A 20,783-nucleotide genomic window follows, 5' to 3' on the forward strand; every position below is an offset into this window, starting at 1 on the left:
ATCATGGCAACAGAGATCAAGATGATTTGATTCCAGGAGGCTCTCAAAGCCTCTGCAAAGGAGCATGACATTCCCGTTTACTCATGAGAATTCCTGCTTCGCGATTATTCGAAGTGAAGAAGTGGCCTTCAGGATAGGATTGATTATGTCAAGTCCATCCTTTAGAAGCACAATGAAGCTCATCATGAATTCCAAAAGCTGAGCGTCACTTCCCAAACTAGCCACTCACCCGTGCTGCCAAGCCCTTCCTAATTCACCTGTACAAGGGTCTGTGGAAATAAATCACCCGCAATCTTTAGGGGCTGCCTAAAATGGAGGAGAGCATGCGAAATAAAGATCGAACATGCTTAAAGTTAAGATAGCAACTAAAATATCATCAACAAACCTTAAAAATTAAATAATAATTTTATATTAAAAGCCAAGAGGTGAAATTGCACCTTCTATTGTGCAAATTAAACAAGTATACCCTTAACCTTTGACATTTTGTGGACTGCAGCACACATCTAACAAACTCGAAGAGTGAATTTCTATTTCAATAGAATTTTGAATTCATTACCCAAGGATTCGCAAGAAAGAGACGGAACATGCCAGAATCTGGAACAATAAAACTGCCGGAGGAACTCAGCAGGACAAGCAGCATCTGTGATGGCAAAGGAATTATCCAGGGAGATTAGCCAGCACAAAAGCAATTTTGTAGCCAGTAAGTTTGCCTGACAATGCAGTTAAAAATTCAATTGCACCTCAAACAAAGGTTTAACCTTTCCAAAGTGCTATAATTCTTTTTTATACAGTCACAGTAGTTTTGCCAGCTCTCGCAAACAACCCTCTTCATCCCTCACTTATTCTCCTCTCTTCCCCACCTGGACACGCAACCAATATCTCCCTTTTCTCTTCCCCCTGTCCCCTTCCACCTATATACCTTCCTCAGGCCCCACATCCCACACCTCATCTATCCTGATCTCCTCGAAGGTATCACAAAATGCTGTAGTAACTCAGCAGGTCAGGCAGTATCTAGGAGAGAGGGAATGGGTGACGTTTCGGGTCGAGATCCTTCTTCAGACTGATCTCCTTATGCATTTTGGCTTTTCATCTCTGGCCTTTGACCAACCATCTGCTGATCAAAAATCCTTCTATCCTTCGGCAGACTTTATCCTGCTCTCACCTCTTCCAGCTTTCTCCACTACCCCCTCCCTCTCTCCCCCCCCCCCCCCCCCCCCCACTACAATCGGTCCGAAGAAGGGTCCTGGCCTGAAACGTTGCCTATCCATGTTCTCCAGAGATGTTGCCTGACTTGCTGAGTTACTCTGGCACGTTGTGTCTGTTTTTGTAAACCAGCATCTGCAGTTCTTTGTGTCACAATTCTCCCCCACTCCCCCCCCACTTCATACCTTCTACCCGATTAGCCTCAGCAAGGCAACAATGCAACCAAGCCTATGGAAAACCAAGAGCTCACTGACAGTAACTTCAAGACTTTGTGTTTAATCGTCCATGTGTGTGGTGTCAGGCGTTTGCTTCAATCAGGCCAAAAGACAATTTAGTCAAGGAAGAACAAATCATCTCTGAAAATGCATGTAATGATACATTCTATTGGAATCTATTCATAAGGAATTGGTAATGAGACACTGAAGGGAGAAAAAGGACGGGGCAGGGCTAATTTGGATTTATGGAAGAGGAATCACATTTGGCAAATCTGTGAGAGCATTTGTAAGGTTGTGATTAGCAAACTAGATACAGACAGGCCAGATGCATTTGGACTTACAAACGGACTTCAATAAAATGCCACAGAAGAGATTATAAAAGGAACTTTAAAAACATACAATATTGGGGCATATAAACATATGATATATTTTATATGTACAATACATAATGTATATTGGTGTGGATAGAGGATTGGTTAACAGACAGAAAACCACAGGAATCCAGGTCATTTTTATGTTGCAAGGCTGTGGCAAGTGGAATGTCACAGAGACAGGTGTTGTCTGGGTGAGGTAATGGCAAAAGGAATATCATGAAGAAAAAATACATCTTCTTTGGAAGAATAGATTGAAAGGTCGGCTAGTTTTTAAAAACAGAGAGAGATTGAAAGGGTGATGTTCACAAATACTCAGGTGTTTCTAATTTGAGGAAGGACATTCTTGCTATTGAGGGAGTGCAGCGTAGGTTCACTAGGTTAATTCCTGGGATGGCGGGACTGACATATAATGAAAGAATGGATCGACTGGGCTTATATTCACTGGAATTTAGAAGGATGAGAGGGGATCTTATGGAAACATACAAAATTCTTAAGGGATTGGACAGGCTAGATGCAGGAAATTTTTTCCCAATGTTGGGGGAGTCCAGAACCAGGGGTCACAGTTTAAAAATAAGGGGTAGGCCATTTAGGACTGAGATGAGGAAAGGCTTTTTCACCCAGAGAGTTGTGAATCTGTGGAATTCTCTGTCACAGAAGGACGATTCACTGGATGTATTCAAGAGAGAGTCGTGTGTATTCAAGAGAGAGTTGGATATACAGTAGCTCTAAGGGCTAATGAAATCAGGGAATATAGGGAGAAAGTAGGAATGGAGTACTGATCCTGGATCATCAGCCATGATCATATTGAATGGCGGTGTTGGCTCGAGGGGCTGAATAGCCTACTCCTGCACATATTTGCTACGTTTCTGTGTGTCCACAGAAATGAAAATTAACATGTAAGTTCAGCAAGCAATTAGGAAGCCAAATGGTATATTGGCCTCATGTTGCAGGAGGATTTGAGTAGAGTAGTGATGCCTGGCTCTAAGTATATAGAGCACCAGTGGGACCACATCCAGGATATTGTGCACAGGCCCGGTTTCCCTATCAAAGGAAGGATCCACTTGTGATAAAGAGAGTGCAGCAAATGTTCACCTAATGTTGCCAGACTCAAGGGCCTAACTTAAAGGGAGAAGATGGGCAGGCTAAGACTTTATTCCTTGGAGCGCAGGAGGATGAAGGGCGATCTAATAGAGGTGTATAAAATCATGAGAGGAATGATAGGGTGAATGCACAGAGTCTTTTACCCAGGTAGTGGAATCAAGACGGAAAGATTTAATAGGAACCTTTGGGATAACTTTTACACTGAGAATTTAGTTAAGTTCAGAGATACAATGCGGAAACAGGCTCTTCATCCCACCGCGTCCACACTGACTCGCGATCTGGACACACACTAACGATATCCTACACACACTAGGGACAATTTACAATTACACCAAGCCAATCAACCTACAAACGTGTTTGGAGTGCGGGAGGAAACTGGAGATCCAGGAGAAAACCCCACGCAGGTCACGGGGAGAATGTACAAGCTCCGTACAGTCAAGCACCTGCAGTCATGATGGAACCCGGGACTTTGGCACGGTAAGGCAGCAACTCTACTGCCACATCACCATGCTGACCTGTGAGAGGGTGGGTGGCGCATGGAATGAGCTACTGGGGGAAATAATTGAGGCAGGTACAATAACAACATTTAAAAGACACTTGGCTGCTTTCATGGATAGGAACGTTTTAGAGGGGATATGGACCAAATACAGCAAATGTGACTAGCTTAGATGGGGCAATTTGGTGAGCACGGACGAGGTGGGCAGTATGGCCTGTTTCCATGTTGTATAACTATTCATTTATGGGATTGAGAGAAAAAGAAAATTGGACCAAAACTCTCAAATATTTAGGAAAATGAAAGGTGATCTCTTCAAAACATGCAAAATTCTTATGGAACTTGGCAAAGTAAATGATTCCCGTGTCAGAGACATCTACATGTGGACACTGCCTCATTATAACAGATGTTGGATTATGGCGGTCAAACCTGCCGACCCATCCCGGCTACCACCATCTCCCCGGCCGTTTGGAGCCCTTGCTTCCAAACCCACTCCTGATTCGCAAGGTGCACTTGCCTTACCCATCGAAAGGACACAAAGTGCTGGGTTAATTCAGCGGGTCAGGATCTCTGGAGAACACGGATACATGACATGGGGACCCTTCCTCAGACTGATTCGGTCAGCTGAGTTACTCCAGCACGTTGTGTTGTTTCACCTTAAAACTAGGTATCGATGCGGCAGGGCTGCACCAGCGAACCCTTCTTCACCGGTTCACACGGTTGTTGCTGTAGCTCGCATTATAACCCCAGGGGACAGCGCCTACTTCAGTGTGTCCCCACCGACAGAATGCGCTCAGTCACTGTGGGGCTCCCTCCCCTCTCACCTGCTGTTGCTTCCAAGGTGGAGTATGTCGAAGACTCTGGGGGAGGGGGAGGGGGGGGCGGGTAAGGGGGGAGGAGGCGGAGGGAAGGCCACATAACGAAAGCGCTGTTCCGTGGGTGAAGGGCTCACTGGTGCACTTTACGAATTGGGAGTGGAGTCAGAAACCGGGACAGAAACAGCCAGGGAGATGGTAGGAGCTGGGAATGGGTCGGCAGGTCATTCTATTCACATTCAGCTTACAATTTGTATTGGTTTTATTTAAGTTTCTGGCACTCCATGGTGCTTTAGAGGCACAGGAGGGGTGTCATTAGTGGGCTGTGTGTGTATTGTTGTTTCAATGTCCAGAAAAACAGATAATCCAGAAAAGCTCTGGAACCAAGAGTGCTGGAAAATCAGTGTTCAACCTGTACAATTAAGATTCTTAATTTTCAAATAAAAGTTTTTTTTTAACCAGTTAATCATGAGTAATTTGTCATCTGCATCAACTTGACAATGAGAACATCCATTACAAGGTGCTATCCATTGACTACAGCTCAGCCTTCAACACCACAATACCCAATAAGATCATCCCTTGATGTCTGGATCTTGGCCTTGGAGCCTCCATCTGCAACTAGACTTCCTGACCAGCAGAACTCGATCAGTTACAATTGGTCATCATTTCCTCAACACACACTCTCAGCACTGGTTGTCCTCAGGATTGTGTGTTCAGATGCCTGCTCTACTCCCTGCAACCCACGGCAGTGGCCAAGTACACCGTCAACTTGACATTTAGGTTTGCCAGTGATACCACTGTCGTCAGCCGGATCCACAACAACGATGAGACGGAGTAAGGCAAAGAGATTGTGAACCTTGTGTCATGTGGCGGCGCCTAACGGCAGCGGCTGACTAGCAGTCTGTCCGTCTTTTTTTTGTTGAGTGTCGGTGTTGGGATGATTTTTATATATATTTTTTTGGTTGTGTATGTGTGGGAGGGGGTGGTGGTGTGTGGGGGGTGGGTGTGGGTGGGTGGGTGTGGGGAACTTTTCTCTTCCTCACGGCGCGGGGTGCGGCTCGGCTGCGGGGCCTAACATCCCCCGGTGCGGCTCGGCCGCTGGACTTTACATCCCGGTGCGGCTTGGCCGCTGGACTTACATCGCCCGGTGCAGCTCGGCTGCGAGGCTTAACACCGCCCGGTGCAACTCGGCTGCGGGACTTAACATCGCCCGGTGCGGCTCGGCTGCGGGACTTTTCACCGCTGGTGCGGCTCGGCTGCGGGACTTAACACCGCCCGGTGCGGCTCGGCTGCGGGACTTTTCACCGCTGGTGCGGCTCGGCTGCGGGACTTAGCTGCGCAAGGCTTGGTCGCGGGCCTTTCATCGCCCGGTTCGGCCGCGAGACGTTTCAGCGCCCGGTGCGGGGACTGTGCGGGTCGGTCGGGGACGAGCTGTCTGTCCGTGGGCGTGGGGAAGAGAGGGGAAGTTTTGTTGCCTCCATCACAGTGAAGGGGTGTTTGGAGTTACTGTGATGGACGTTTGTGTTGGGGTTATGTGTCTTGTGTTCTTTTTTTTTTTTCTATGACTGCTATGTAGTTTCGTTCGGTACTTCGGTACCGAACGACAAATAAAGCTCTGTTATGTTATTGCCCATAACATCAGCCAGATCAAAGAATTCATTGTTGACCCAAGGAAGTGGAAGAGAATGGGGATGAAGCCAATCCCGTCCTCACCAACAGAACCAGCGTAGAGACGGTCAGCAGTATCAGGCTCCTAGACATCCATAGCAACTTAACCTGTCTCCGTTCACACTGGAGATGAGTGTATCAGACTATTTACTTTCATACAGTTCTGAGAAGATTCAGCATGTCCACGAGGGTACTCTCGTACTTCTATGGGTGCACTATATAAATCATTCTGATGGGACGCATCTCAGCCTGTTATGGCTACTGCTCTGCTCGTGACCACCTGAATCTGCAGAGTGGTGAACACAGCCCAGTCCATCGCAGGCTCTGTACTTCCTTCTGTCCAGTCCACCTTCAGTGCATTTCATCAGGAAGCATCGTGAAGGATGCTTGCCACCCAGGCCACTCAACGTTCTCTCTTCTACCTTCTGAGAAAAGATAAGGAACTTAAAAGCTTGGGCATCCAGACATAACAGCTTCTTTCCCACTGCAAGTAAGAATTTCACTGTTCCATCTGGGACATATGACAATAAAACAATCTTGACTCTTGACTCAGATTCCTCATTCAATCACCTCTTTCACTCCCACTTCCCAGAGATGCTGCCATGTCCACTTAACTCCACCTCATTCAGTTATTCCTTTATTACACTTGGCGTATTTTGGACTATTTGAGATTGCACTACGATCTTTTCACCATCCTGCTATTTTGTTATTGTATTTATTGTTGCATTAATCATTGCTGTGCACCCTGTTTTCTCTATGAGCTTCATGCAAACCTTGTGTAATGCACGCTGGTGTCTATGACAATAAACCCTTCCAAACCTGAACAATGAGAGGTCAACGAGATAAAACATTACATCCAATGTCTTCATTATAGTTCTTAAAATAGGATACCAACTCTACCGTCAGTCAAAATCTTTGGAATGATTTCATCAATCTACCTTGCATTAATTAGATATGTTCCCTGAAGACGATGTACACCAACACTTGGCAGGCTGATACATTGCACAATGTGCTTCAGGTGGTACAGTAGGGCCACATCTCAACTACATGCTACCAACAGAGAACCTCACTGCCAGGTGGCTTATGTCAATTTTTTGTCCAATTGAATTTGATGCGCAGACCACAAATGATCTGATTTAATCAGGCTACTACTAATTACACAGCTCTCTTCAAGAGGATCTAACTCTCACACAGGTAAAGATCACAGTGAAAGGGTTACAGAGCCAACAACATTTGTGGCTGAATAGTCATACCAAAAATGCAAGGATAGCTTGCATTCAGATTAAAGCTGAACTCTGCATCAAAATGCAAATCGTTTCTTGATGATTTCTGTATATATCCTTCAATTTAGCAACCATCCTGACTTACAATTGATTTTCAGGTTGCATTCTGCCACCATTCGCAATTAGATCCATCAGTCAAATCCATAAGATAAATCTCAATCGTCAAACATTATTAAATATTCATGCCAAAGCATTTAAGTTACAGAGTTCTTACCTCGGCATAGCCAATGCTCGATGGAAAGACTGCTGCCTTCAGTATTGCACCAGGTATCATTTTTCACAAAGGATACAAAACTGAGGCCCCCTTCAATTCAATTGGATGTATTTCAAAAGGAGAGAACAAATAAGTTGTCCTTGGCATTCTGCACAATGTTTATCCTTGATCAACATTATTTAAAAATAAATCTCATATTGCTATTTATGTGCAAAAATTGACTGCTGCATTTCTTCTATTACAACAGGATTGCCGCATTGACTGAAAAATGCTTTGGGATGACACAAGGCCTTGAAGGCCATGATACAAATGAAAATCTATTTATTTTCCTAGAAAACTTTCCTTGAGTCTCACATATTTGAAAATAAGAACATGCCTCGGCTTCTTGACGATTTCAATAGGCACTTTCGGCTTTTAATAACAGCAGATGAGAAAATCATTCAAGGAGCTACCCGACTTTAAAGTAAGTGAAAGAAAAGTAAGATAATGAAACACATAGTATGCAATTTAAAATTGAATTACTGGCCTCATTTCACATATCAGACCTACGCTTGGAAGTACAGCAAAGATATCACACAATGCTACTTGACGCCATTGCTGGAAGGCTGAGGCAGGTACACAGTGAGGGGAGCAGACGAGAGGCCTAACCTGTAATGGAAGGATTAACAGCTGCAGGAGAGCCAAAGGTCCCATTGAGAACTGCCATTCAGAGCTCCTGGTAGGGCCGACCTTGCAGCCAACTTGGTGCTTCCTACAAAACTCCTGAAATTCAGCAGTGGTGTTTCTAGATCCACACTGAAGCCCCAGGATTCTTGCACATTTACAAGCACATTTTGTGAGTAAGAAAAAGGCCCACCCCACTGCCCTGTAAGATATTACTTTAAACCAGAGAAGATTTAGTACACGTTTCCATGAGTTTCACAATTTCTAGCTCAGCAAGCTTCATTGTACAGATGATATTCACTTGATAGAATATTCCAAATACCTAACCTAACCTAAACCTAAAGGGGCATAGATAAGGTAGATGGCGGGGAACTTATTCCACTGGTGGAAGGTTCAACAACGAGTGGAAATAGATACAGGGTAAGGGGAGGGAGGTTTCGGGGGGATGTGAGAAAGAACTTTTTCACCCAGAGGGTGGTTGGAGTCTGGAACTCACTGCCTGGGGTGGTGGTGGAGGCGGGAACACTCACAACGTTTAAGAGGCATTTGGATGGGCACTTGAAATGCTACAACATTCAGGGCTACGGTCCAAATGCGGGAAAATGGGATTAAAATTAGACTGTGTTTGGTAACGGGCAGCGCGGACACGATGGGCCGAAGGGCCTCTTTCTGTGCTGTAGGACTCTATGACTCTAAGGGAAATGGTAAACCACGAGAGATATTGAGCATCCTGAGCTCAATGAAAGGCCACTTTCCACAGCAAAAGTACAAATCAGTCCACGCGAGTCTTTATCAGAGATATTTTAGCTGAAAGCTCCAGAAAGAATCCCCATGGAATCTGGAGGAACATTGGCCATCATTATTTGGCATTAACCATGGAGTATAAATTCAGACGAGATGATTGATCAGCATTTTACTGACCTTGTCAGTTTCCCAAAGGACAATTGTTCGGTTAAAATTGGCTTCCCTTATTCTTCGTCTCTTACGGAATAAAGACAGTACAATGATCAAATTACATTTCCCTTGACATAATGCCAACTTAACAACTGGGCGTTTGTTCTAATATAAAACAGTAGGGCAGAACTTCACTTTGGTCAATATTGCTGCAATGAGTAAGCATATCAAGTATCAGGGCCACCCATTCCCCACACATTTATAATGGAAGTGAATGATGGGGCAAATTCAGCTCTTCTACCCACACTCTTCACACAACTAAAGACAAATTTCTCCTCAAAGTTTGAGGTGATGCCCTATAAAAGGCCATTCAAGTTAGCTACTATTAAAATCCAGTCTGAAGAAGGGTCTTAACCCAAAACATCACCCATTCCTTCTCTCCAGAGATGCTGCCTGTCCCGCTGAGTTACTCCAGCTTTTTGTGTCTATCTTCGATTTAAACCAGCATCTGCAGTTCCTTGTGCAAGAACTACACAGCTACTATTAATTGTCCAGAATCTGCAAAAAACTATTTTTTGATAGCAAAAAAATGCTTATATGTGCTACGCGGCTCATAACGCGCATCTTGTGGATGGTGGAAAGACTTTGGGAAGTCAGAAGAGGAATCATACTGCACCAACATCTCACCTGCTTTTGCAGATGCAGTATTCCTGTTGTTGGTCCAATTAAGTTTACAACCAGTAATGACGACAGGATATTGATTAGTGGATCAGGCATTGGTAATTCCAGTAAATTTCAAGGGCCAGTGCTTAAACTTTCCCAATGGAGATGGTCACTGCTTTTCAGTAATGGGCAAATGTTACTTCCCACTCGTTGAATGTTGATCCCATGTTTGAATGTTGCTTAGATCTCACAGCGTGCATACCTGCTGCACCATTTTTAAAGAAGTTGCGAATTAAATTGAACATTGTGAAATCAATCCACATCCAAATTCTGACATTATACACGACCAGTAAACATTCTTTGGGGTTACTTTCACTACACCGCTTGATATCCCTAACTCTTGCTATTGTTTCCACACTGGCATCACAAGACTCTCCTGGTATCCTTTCGATCAGGATTCCTCTCTTTGTCTCTTAAACAATAGGTGCAGGAGGAGGCCATTTGGCCCTTCGAGCCAGCACCGCAGCTCACTGTGATCATGGCTGATCATTCACAATCAGTATCCGTTCCTGCCTTCTCCCCATATCCCTTGACTCCACTATCTTTAAGAGTTCTATCTAACTCTCTCTTGAAAGTATCCAGAGAATTGGCCTCCACTGCCTTCTAAGGCAGAGAATTCCACAGAGTTGCTGCAAGGCCTCCAGCTCTCTGTCCCAAGGCTTTGGTACATGATCAGCAAGTCCTGAATGTTCTGGTGTGCTCTATGTGAAATGATCTTAGCACCCACCACCATCATATGGATATATAGACTAGGTTTAAGTGGACTTGAAGCAATAACTCTCCACAGAGATTGCCTGACAGCTGAGGATTTCCTGCACATCTTGTTTACATTTCAGATTTCCAGGACCTCCATTTTATTTTGCTGTTCTGGGTAAAGTAGGCTAGATTTTAGTGCTTGATACTGGACATTCATGAAATTGGACTGGCTCTTGATAATGTGCAGAGTGGGGATGGCATGTTCCATGCAGCAATCATGGAAGAAGTGTGAGGAAGGGTCTCGACCCAAAACGTCACCCATTCCTTCACTCCAGCGATGCTGCCTGTCTCGCTGAGTTACTCCAGCATTTTGTGTCTATCTTCAGGAATCGTGGAAACAGCGCCACAGCACAAAAGCTCTCATCCTGCCCGCAGTGCAATCATAAGATAGTCTTGAAATGCCAACGTTGCACCTGGTATTTTGCCTTCTCCTTCTACATCACTGGCTTCTCCAGAACAGGTACACGGAATCTGTCTTCCCTCCACCACCCAAGGGCAAAATACAGCACGTAATAAATACAACAACCAACCTTGAGACAGGTTTATGACAGCATGGCCATGGCAATAAATAAATATACATTCTGACCTGCTTGGTTTTCTGCACGAAACAAGATTTTGTTCCAAAGATACACACAAAATGCTGGAGTAACTCAGCGGGGCAGGCAGCATCTCTGGAGAGAAGGAATGGGTGACGGGAAACCATTCCTTCTCTCCCGAGATGCTGTTTGTCCCGCTGAGTTACTCCAGCATTTTGTGTCTACCTTCAGATTAAACCAGCATCTGCAGTTCATTCCTACACAACATTTCATTCCAACAACCCTATTATTGTGTCCATGAGCAACATTTCATACAATCATTACAATCTTGCTTCCCTTATAATTCCCAATCAAAGACTGATGCTAGAATTTTAGTTCAGTGAGGAAGGGGATTGGATTAATCCCTCAAAGTTTGCTTTTTTTTTTCAAAACAAATTTCAATAATGTTTTTTCACACTGTAAATAGACCAATCAACCAATGACGAGGGACCCAGACAACAGATGGAGCGTTCTTGTTGTGACGAGGCTATTTGTCAAACATTATTTTCAGAATAATATTACACAATAAAGAATTCCTTAAAACAACAATTCCCTGCATCCTTTTAACTCGAGTGAAAGATTTCAAATCCTCACCTTATCCCTTTTAAATTTATCAATGGTTCATGATTCAAACAATGATGTAGAAAGTGATCGCATAGATATAAAATTTGATTTCAGAACAAAAATATTTATAATATTCTAGCAAGCCATTGGTAAGTAAAGTCACTGTGATTTGTCAGAGAAAGGTCAGGGTTCAAGCAATCCCAGCACCATGTGGGTTGGTGGATGGATACAATTACCGAAAATCAACTATTTAAGAATAACAAGGATGGAAAGATTTTAATCCGACCGGTTATTCAATAGTAACTAAGCATTCCCAAGGCAATCTGGGGTTTCTCTGATATAGCACACAAAAATTAGCAGTCCCAGATCTCAGTAAGAATGGCTTTAGGATTAGATTACATCCTTTAAAAAAACATTGTTTCTGTCACGTGACTATCGTTTGTTCAACCTGAACATATTAAAAAGGTTTGATAAACCTGTAACATATTTAAAAAATAGGAATACATATAATCTGCAAGCTAGTTTAAGCAACTAAACCATTTATTCAGCTCAGTAATTGCAGACTAAAATAAGCTACAGCAATATTTATGAACGTAAATCATTGGATTTAATTCATTTTAACACCAATGCCAATTATTTACATTTTACAGTACCAGGGAAACCAACGATAGCTAGAAACTATTCAATTTGTAAACCTATGCCACTATAGTCCGAATGGGAATCAAGATACAGGGAAGTCAAGCTCTAGAACAGGATGCAACAAGCTAAGCAGTAAAGGAAAATGAACCAGGGATATCAGAGTTGCAACACCAGTTGCAAGTGGGAAGACGCAAGTACAAGACGTTAAAGCTGCACCCAGGGCCGTCTTAACGCATGGGCCTGAAGGGCACTTGCCCGGGGGCCCACGAGCATAGGGGCCCCATGCTGATCTGTGTATGTTAAGTGACTTGCAATAAATAAATACTACTTTAAAAATGTAGGTTCAATAAGTGCTTTTTCGGTCACTAAGTGCTTCTCACAGCGATCTGTAAGTGCTTTTCGCAACAATGTAGCACCCTAAGTCCATCGCTAAGTGCTTTTCGGTAAGTGCTTTTCGCCGGCACGACAGGGGGGGGCTGGTAGGGAAAGGGGGGTGGGGGAGAGTAACGGTAGGGGCCCCAGTACACTGCTTTGCCCGGGGGCCCATAATGCTGTAAAAATGGCCCTGGCTGCACCTTCCCTGCCAGGATACATAAATGAAAGGCAAAGTGTGGTACAAGTCATGAGGGAGATTCAGCTGGAGATATCGAACATATGGAAGCCTGCAGAGCTCTAATACAGAATGGATGAACTAATGCAAGTTCCCAATACTGAATGAATGACTTAATGCGATTGTAACCTCAATACATGCCCTGCTGTTAATCACATAACCAGCATTGAGGCTTAATATGACTTGGCCGAGAGATGGGATACAGGCTGCATAAACTAATATGGAGCATTAACATTTAGCTCATAATGTAAAATGGTAAGGGAAAGAAATGATGTAAATAATGCATGTCTGAGTGGTCAGGTTGGAGAAACTCCATGCACCAATAACATCCATAACATTCACAACATTTTAATTTATTCTACTCTTTCCATCTTTTGCCTTCATCAGGAACCATTTGTAGCATATCTACAAAATTATACTTTATTTAGAAGATATTATAATTTTTATTGTATTATAGATATTAATGATATTATAATTTTATAATATCTATAAAATTATTAATAATACACAACGACTCATCAGCATCCCAAAGGATGTGAATTGGGGATGCGCATTTAATCTTTGGCAATGTTCATGAGACAAGATTGGAGTAAAATTATTCAAGGTCTGGTAGAATTCTTCACAATAATTAGCCAGTGACATGCTGGAGCAACAAGGTGTTTTAGGAATAATTCATTAACTGTAAATGTTTTATCTTGGGATTCTTTCTATTCATCAACTTGATATATGTCAATGCAAGGGAAGGAACAAAATGTTTTCATATCCAAAGTAAATACCAATCCAAAGATGTATTCAAGAGAGAGTTAGATATAGCTCTTCGGGCTAACGGAATGGGGAGAAAGCAAGAACGGGGTACTGATTTTGGATGATAAGCCATGATCATATTGAGTGGTAGTGCTGGCTTGAAGGGCCGAATGGCCTACTCCTGCACCTATTTTCTATGTTAAATAAATGATTGTCAGATAAGGAATGGAATTTAAGAAAACACAGAATGTATATTGCAGCATATCAAATGTATAATATCCCCTTATATGTATAATATGTATAATATATAAATGTATTATATCATTCTGAAGAATGGTCTCGACCCGAAATGTCACCCATTCCTTCTCTCCTGAGATGCTGCCTGACCTATTTCATTTTGTGAAATAAATGCCTTCGATTTGTACCAGCATCTGCAGTTATTTTCTTCCACTATAATATCCCCTTAACTCTTTCAGGATTAAACATTTATATTTTAAACGCAGACAAGTTGAAATTCTGGCAAATAGCCGGATCTCTGAGAGCAGGACTGTCATCGAAATGATGCTGCAAATCTACGATCTTATATCTATTCTAGATTCATAGTTGACTTTCTGAATCCTGCCAGTTGATGGGAAGCAAAAAACATTGGGATGGAACAAATAGACTAAGAAAACGAGGAGAGCTTGCATGCAGTCCACAAAACCTATCTACTTCCATCCCTACAATTAGAAACCACATGCAGAGAAAGCTTGCATTTTACTCAAGAACCTTTGCTCCCAGCTTTTTTAAAATACCTCCTAATATCTTCTTATAAACTTCCCATATTGCGGTATCTTATCCAAATGCAAGCCAAGACTGTAATTGCAATCAACTAACTTATCTGCCATAGCACCTCCCCAGGTGCCTTCCCCTGCAACGGCAGAAGATGCAACACCTATCGCTATACCTCCTCCCTCGACTCTGTCCAGGGACCCTGACAGTCCTATCAGGTTAGGCAGAGGTTCACTTGCACCTCCTCCAACCTCATCTACTGTATCCGTTGTTCAAGATGTGGACTCTTATAGATTAGCGAGACCAAACGCAGACTGGTGATCGTTTTGGGGAACACCTTCGCTCAGCTCGCATGAACCAATCTGATCTCCCGGTTGCTGGACACTTTAATTCTCCTTCCCATTCCTAACACAGGCCTTTCTGTCCTTGGTCTCCTCCATTGCCAGAGTGAGGCTAAATGCAAATATTTCAATTGGGCAGCAGTGGTGTGAATATTGAATATGAATATTGACTTCTCTCACTTCATGTAGCCCCAGCATTCCCCCTCTATCCCCTCCCCACCCAAGTCACACTAGCTTCTCATTTTCACCCTACAAACAGCTTACAATGGCCTGTTTCCTTTATCACCTATATTTTTGCATTCATTGTTATCTCTCCACATCACCATTTACATCTCCCATTTCCCTTATCCCTAACCAGTCTGAAGAAGGGTCTCAACCCGAAACTTCATCAATTCCTTCTCTCCAGAGATGCTGCCTGTCCTGCTGAGTTACTCCAGCATTTTGTGTCTATCTTCAATTCATACCCAAGTCAATTGGTTTTGGGTTCAAGTCTCATTCCAACATTTTTTTGCACAAAACCTGAAAATGTCACACAGAGCTGGCTGACATGCTCCACTTGGCTGAGAATTAGATGAAGGCTTCACTTTCCCTCCCAGAAAAAGCCACGATAAATTCATCAGATATTCTATTGCATTATTCAAAGATGAGCGCAAATCAATATGCAACTTTCCATTTAACCTTACAAACATAGACAATGATTTTAAAAAGCATTTTAGAACCAGGCTGGGTGCAAACTTGCAAAATGTTGTTTCTTATATTTCAAAAATAGCTTGTACTTCCTCATTCAGAGGTTTGCGACATTCCAAAGGTGAATTCAAGTGTAGCACTTCCCACGAGGACAGCATCACAGCCGGGCTGAACGTCAATCCCCAACTCCAGCGGAGGCCACTGGATTGTGCATTGAGATGGACATTGGCCAATATTCCCCTTCATTAGCCAAGGAGTGCTGAAGCCCCAGGCCAAGGATAGGAACATTAACCCACCATTGCATCAAGAGCAGCTCAGTTGCTGCAAGGCCCAAGACCTGAACTTGCCCGTATTGTAAAATTCCATGTCTGACCCAGTCAGTAATTGGAAAGCTGAAAATAATAGAACTAGAGCCACATTTTAAGAATAAGAAATAGGCCATTTGGAACAGAGATAAGGAAAAACATTTTCACTCAGAGAGTTGTAAATCTGTGGAGTTCTCTGCCTCAGAAGGCTGTGGAGGCCGATTCTCTGGAAGCTTTCAAGAGAGAGTTAGATACCCTTAATGAGAGCGGAGTCAGGGGGTATGGGGAGAGGGCAGGAACGAGGTACTGATTGTGGATGATCAGCCATGATCACATTGAATGGTAGTGCTGGTTCGAAGGGCTGAATGGCCTACTCATGCACCTATTGTCTATTGTCTAATAGTGTTTTCTGTTTTGTGTTCATTCCCTTCCTGTTTTCGAGTCTTCTGGGGGAAATTGATCAGATCATTCGCCACTCTGGAATCCTGAATCAGACTGAATATATTCAATAACATAATTATTGGACTTTTTCTATTTTGCTGATATTTTGGGACTCCAAAGGGCTGAAATACATAAATTACTGACAGTACAACTGTCAGCATTCCCCCCCAAGCTGTCTTTTTAGAAACATAGAAAATAGGTGCAGGATTAGGTCATTCGGCCCTTCGTGCCAGCGCCACCATTCAATATGATCATGGCTCATCATCCAAAATCAGTACCCTGTTCCTGTTTTTACTCCATATCCCTTGATTCCAGCAGCCCATCAGTCTGAAGAAGGGTCTCAACCCGAAACGCCACCCATTCCTTCTCTCCAGAGATGCTGCCTGTCCTGCTGAGTTACTCCAGCATTTTGTGCCTATCTTCAATTCATACTCAACTCAATTGGTTTTGGGTTCAAGTCTCATTCCAACGTTTTTTTGCACAAAACCTGAAAATGTCATGCAGAGCTGGCTGATATGCTTCACTTGGCTGAGAATTAGATGAAGGCTTCACTTTCCCTCCCAGAAAAAGCCACGATAAATTCAACAGATATTCTATTGCATTATTTCAAAGATGAGCGCAAATCAACATGCAACTTTCCATTTAACCATACAAACATAGACAAAGGACTGAAATACATAAATTACTGACAGTACAACTGTCAGCATACCTCCAAGCTGTCTTTTAGAAACATAGAAAATAGGTGCAGGAGTAGGTTATTCGGCCCTTCGTGCCACCACCACCATCATGGCTCATCATCCAAAATCAGTACCCTGTTGAAGGTATTTATTCACAAAATGCTGGAGTAACTCAGCAGGTCAGGCAGCATCTCGGGAGAGAAGGAATGGGTGATGTTTCGGGTCGAGACCCTTCGTCTGAAGAAGGGTCTCGACCCGAAACGTCACCCATTCCTTCTCTCCCGAGATGCTGCCTGACCTGCTGAGTTACTCCAGCATTTTGTGAATAAATACCTTCGATTTGTACCAGCATCTGCAGTTATCTTCTTATACTATCAGTACCCTGTTCCTGTTTTTACTCCATATCCCTTGATTCCAGTAGCCGGAGATTTGGGTTTATATTAAAACTATTAACATTTGGCCCTATATTAAAACCCCTGTATTTTAATTAAATACATCCATGATGCCTTTGTCTCCTCCCTTTAACCCTGTACCCCCCACCCTCAGTAATTGTTTCTACTTTACTGAGACCTTCCTCACATTTCCCAACAGGGTGAATGTATTGAAGGTGGATCCTTCAGCGAAGGCCCATATCCGTCTAGACACTAAAAGGTTTAGATTGCACGCATCATGGCTCCTCGTCTTTATCTCCCCACCCACCCACCCGCCCTCAAAGACTAATACCACATCAAGCATCGCTGGTTAGGCGCCAGCATCGATGCAGGAACCCGCAAAGAGAAAGTGATTGAAGTATTCCTGCCGCTGCAGGCTGCCAGATGCGTTTGCTCACAATTCTACCACTGCATTGAGCTCAAATCACAGAGAAATCTCCAATTAGATACAAAAACAAATGTAGGCAGTTGCCCACACATGTAATACATAAAGCAGCATACACACACAGAGCAGAGTCAATTGCACAGGTTACCCCAACTAACATAATCCTACACAGAAAGAAAAACATTGGTTTAACAGATACAAAATCCAATCTAAAATGGCAACATTTATTTTGATTTGACAAATAATCGTAGAAAGGAGGTTTCACGATGACATGAACGCAGGCAATTGATGAACTGAATCATTTCTGAACACATTCTTATGTAATGGCTGTAACAAAATACAAACACTCATTCTACTGGTACCAATCAATGGTCAAAACACTTAATTCAGATAGGCCCGAGATGGTGCAGAGCGAAACCCGTCACACCAGCACCAAGGATTGGGCAGATAAAAAATTGAAAGATTTCAACTCTCGTGTTAAATTGTAAACAATGCTGTCAGCAATCAAACTGCAGTCTGGAAAAGTTAAATTAACACACAGGGGTTGATAGAATCGATGATGGGGAGATGATAGATGATGTATGATTAATGCAGATGCTGGTACAAATCGAAGGTATTTATTCACAAAATGCTGGAGTAACTCAGCAGGTCAGGCAGCATCTCAGGAGATGCGACGTTTCGGGTCGAGACAAGTCTGAAGAAGGGTTTCGACCCGAAACGTCGCCCATTCCTTCTCTCCTGAGATGCTGCCAGCATTTTGTGAATAAATACCTTGGAGATGTAGGATTGATACGTGAAATGCAGATGCTGGTTTAAATTGGAGATAGACACAATATGCTGGAGCGGGTCAGACAGCATCTCTGGAGAGAAGGAATGGGTGACTTTTCGAGTCGAGACCCTTCATCAGATTGAAGGTATTTATTTACAAAATGCTGGAGTAACTCAGCAGGTCGGGCAGCATCTCTGGAGAGAAGGAATGGGTGACGTTTCTGGTCGAGACCCTTCTTCAGACTCTTCATCAGATGAATACATTGATCAGGACCTCACCTCCTCAGCCTGTTTCCTGAGTGACTTCTCCCTCTCGTACTGGGTGAGCAGCTGCTCGTTGTCCTCCCGGATCAGCTCCAGTTCCACTTCGTGCTCCTGATTTTCAGTGAAGACCGAGTCGAGGTTCTCCAGCACGTTGACCACCAGCGGCATCAGCTCCTTCACCACCTCCTCGTCGTACTTGTGGATCAGGTGCTCGAACTCGCGGTAGATGCTGTTGGCCATGCCCGACACCCGCTCGGACATGACCGACACCGAGCAGTCATCCTGGTAAACCACCCCGTCATCCAGCTCCATCATCTTCCCGACTGCTGCTGCTGGTGGTGGTGGTGGTCAGACAGAGGGAGAGGGGAGGACAAATGTGCGCTCCCGGGGAGAGGGAGGGAGGGAGAGAGAGAAAGGGGGGGAGGGAGAGAAGAGAGGAGGGAGAGAGAGAGGAGGGAGAGAGAGGAGGGAGAGAGAGGGGGGAGAGAGAGAGAGAGGGGGGGGAGAGAGAGGGGGGGGGAGAGGGGGGGAGAGAGAGGGGGGGAGAGGGGGGAGAGAGAGGGGGGGAGAGGGGGGGATGGAGGGGGGAGAGAAAGGGGAGAGAGGGGGAGAGAGGGGAAAGGAGAGGGGAAAGGAGAGGAGAGAGAGGGGGAAGAGAAAGAGAAAGGGAAGGAGGGATGAAGGGAGAGAGAGGAGCAGTCAGAGGTCCTCCTCTGCAGTCTCAGTGCAAGTTAATGCACCGCCCAGTCGGTGTGCACCGGCCCAGTGCAGTGCAGTGCCCGGCCCAGTGCAGTGCAGTGCCCGGCCCAGTGCAGTGCAGTGCCCGGCCCAGTGCAGTGCAGTGCCCGGCCCAGTGCCGCTGGCTGGGCTTGCCTTGTCTTGTCTCCGAGGCGCTGCACCACCAGCACCAGCTGCTGCCCGCCCGCCCGCCCGCCCGCCCGCCCGCAGCGCTGCCCCGGCTACACACAACAGCGCCCGCGCCCCGCAGCCGCTCACAGTCACAGCCCCAGTGACACAGACACAGAGAGACACAGCTCCAGCTCCAGCTCCAGCTCCGCTCCCGGCCCCGCCGCCTCCGCGCTGTCAGCTGTGCCCATCTGACGTCAGGACACGGAATGTCTGCATTGTGGGAAACGCGATCGAACCTCCCTCTCCCTCTCCCTCTCCCTCTCCTCCATCCCTGCTCCACCATCCACCCTTCTCCTCTCCCCTCCTCCATCCATCCTTCTTCCTCTCCCCTCCCTCATCCTCCCCCTCCCTTCAATCCTCCTCCATCCATCTTCACCCACTCCTCCTCCCCCCTCCCTCCTCCTTCCCTCCCCTCATCTCACCTCTCCCTCTCCCTCCACCATCCATCCTTCTCCCCCTCTCTCCCCTCCCTCCTCCCCTCCACCATCCATCGTTCTCCTCCTCCTCTCCCCTCACTCATCCTCTCCCACTCCCTTCTTCCCTCTCTCTCCCCTTCCTTCCTTCACCCTTTCCCTCCTCCATCCATCCGTCCTTCACCCCCTCCTCCTCTCCCCTCACTCATCCTCTCCCCCTCCCTCCTTCCTTCTCCCCCTTCCTCCTCCATCCATCCTTCTCCTCCCCCTCCCTTCCTTCCTCCCTCCTCCTCTCCCTTCACTCATCCTCTCCCACTCCCTTCTTCCCTCTCTCTCCCCTTCCTTCCTTCACCCTTTCCCTCCTCCATCCATCCGTCCTTCACCCCCTCCTCCTCTCCCTCACTCATCCTCTCCCCCTCTCTCTCCCCTCCCTCCTCCTCTCTCCCCCCTCCTCTCTCCCCCTCATCCCTCCCCCTCATCCCCTCCCCCTCATCCCTCCCCCCTCATCCCTCCCCTCCCTCCCTCCTCTCTCTCCCCTTCCCTCCTCCTCTCTACCCGTCCCTCCTCTCCCCTCCCTCCTCCCCTCTCTCCCCCTCCCTCCTCATCCCTCTCCCCCCCTCCTCTCCCCCTCCTCTCTCCTCTCTCTCCCCCCCCCCCCCCCTGCAGCCACGGCACTTCCGCTGCAACCCGCCTGCAAACTCCTTGCTCCCCACCGCCGGCCCATTCATCCTTATCTCAGATGGCAGCAGTTCTCCCCCCTCCCTGTTGGATCAAAAAAAAGCACCAGAGAAGATGCTGAAATGATTGATTGATTGATTGATAAACATCATACGAGGAACTGTCTACACCCTTCAAAC

General features: G+C 45.3%; 1 protein-coding gene across 6 annotated transcripts in view; it reads right to left on the bottom strand.

Moving 5' to 3' along the window:
* mapk8ip3 (mitogen-activated protein kinase 8 interacting protein 3) overlaps positions 1-19,692 on the bottom strand; it is a 170,786-nt gene extending 151,094 nt beyond the window's left edge. For 4 of the 6 annotated variants that reach the window (XM_078418263.1, XM_078418264.1, XM_078418262.1 and 1 more), the window contains exon 1: positions 18,620-19,056. In XM_078418263.1, coding sequence (XP_078274389.1) covers positions 18,620-18,919 — 300 coding nt within the window. In that variant the 5' untranslated portion in view covers positions 18,920-19,056. Of the gene's footprint in view, positions 1-18,619; positions 19,058-19,600 lie in introns of those variants that run through there. The other 2 variants (XM_078418259.1, XM_078418260.1) reach the window with 2 other exon arrangements.
* Positions 19,693-20,783: the final 1,091 nt, after the last annotated feature.

The sequence above is a fragment of the Rhinoraja longicauda genome, chromosome 21 (genome assembly GCF_053455715.1).
Source record: "Rhinoraja longicauda isolate Sanriku21f chromosome 21, sRhiLon1.1, whole genome shotgun sequence".
NCBI lineage: Eukaryota > Metazoa > Chordata > Chondrichthyes > Rajiformes > Arhynchobatidae > Rhinoraja > Rhinoraja longicauda.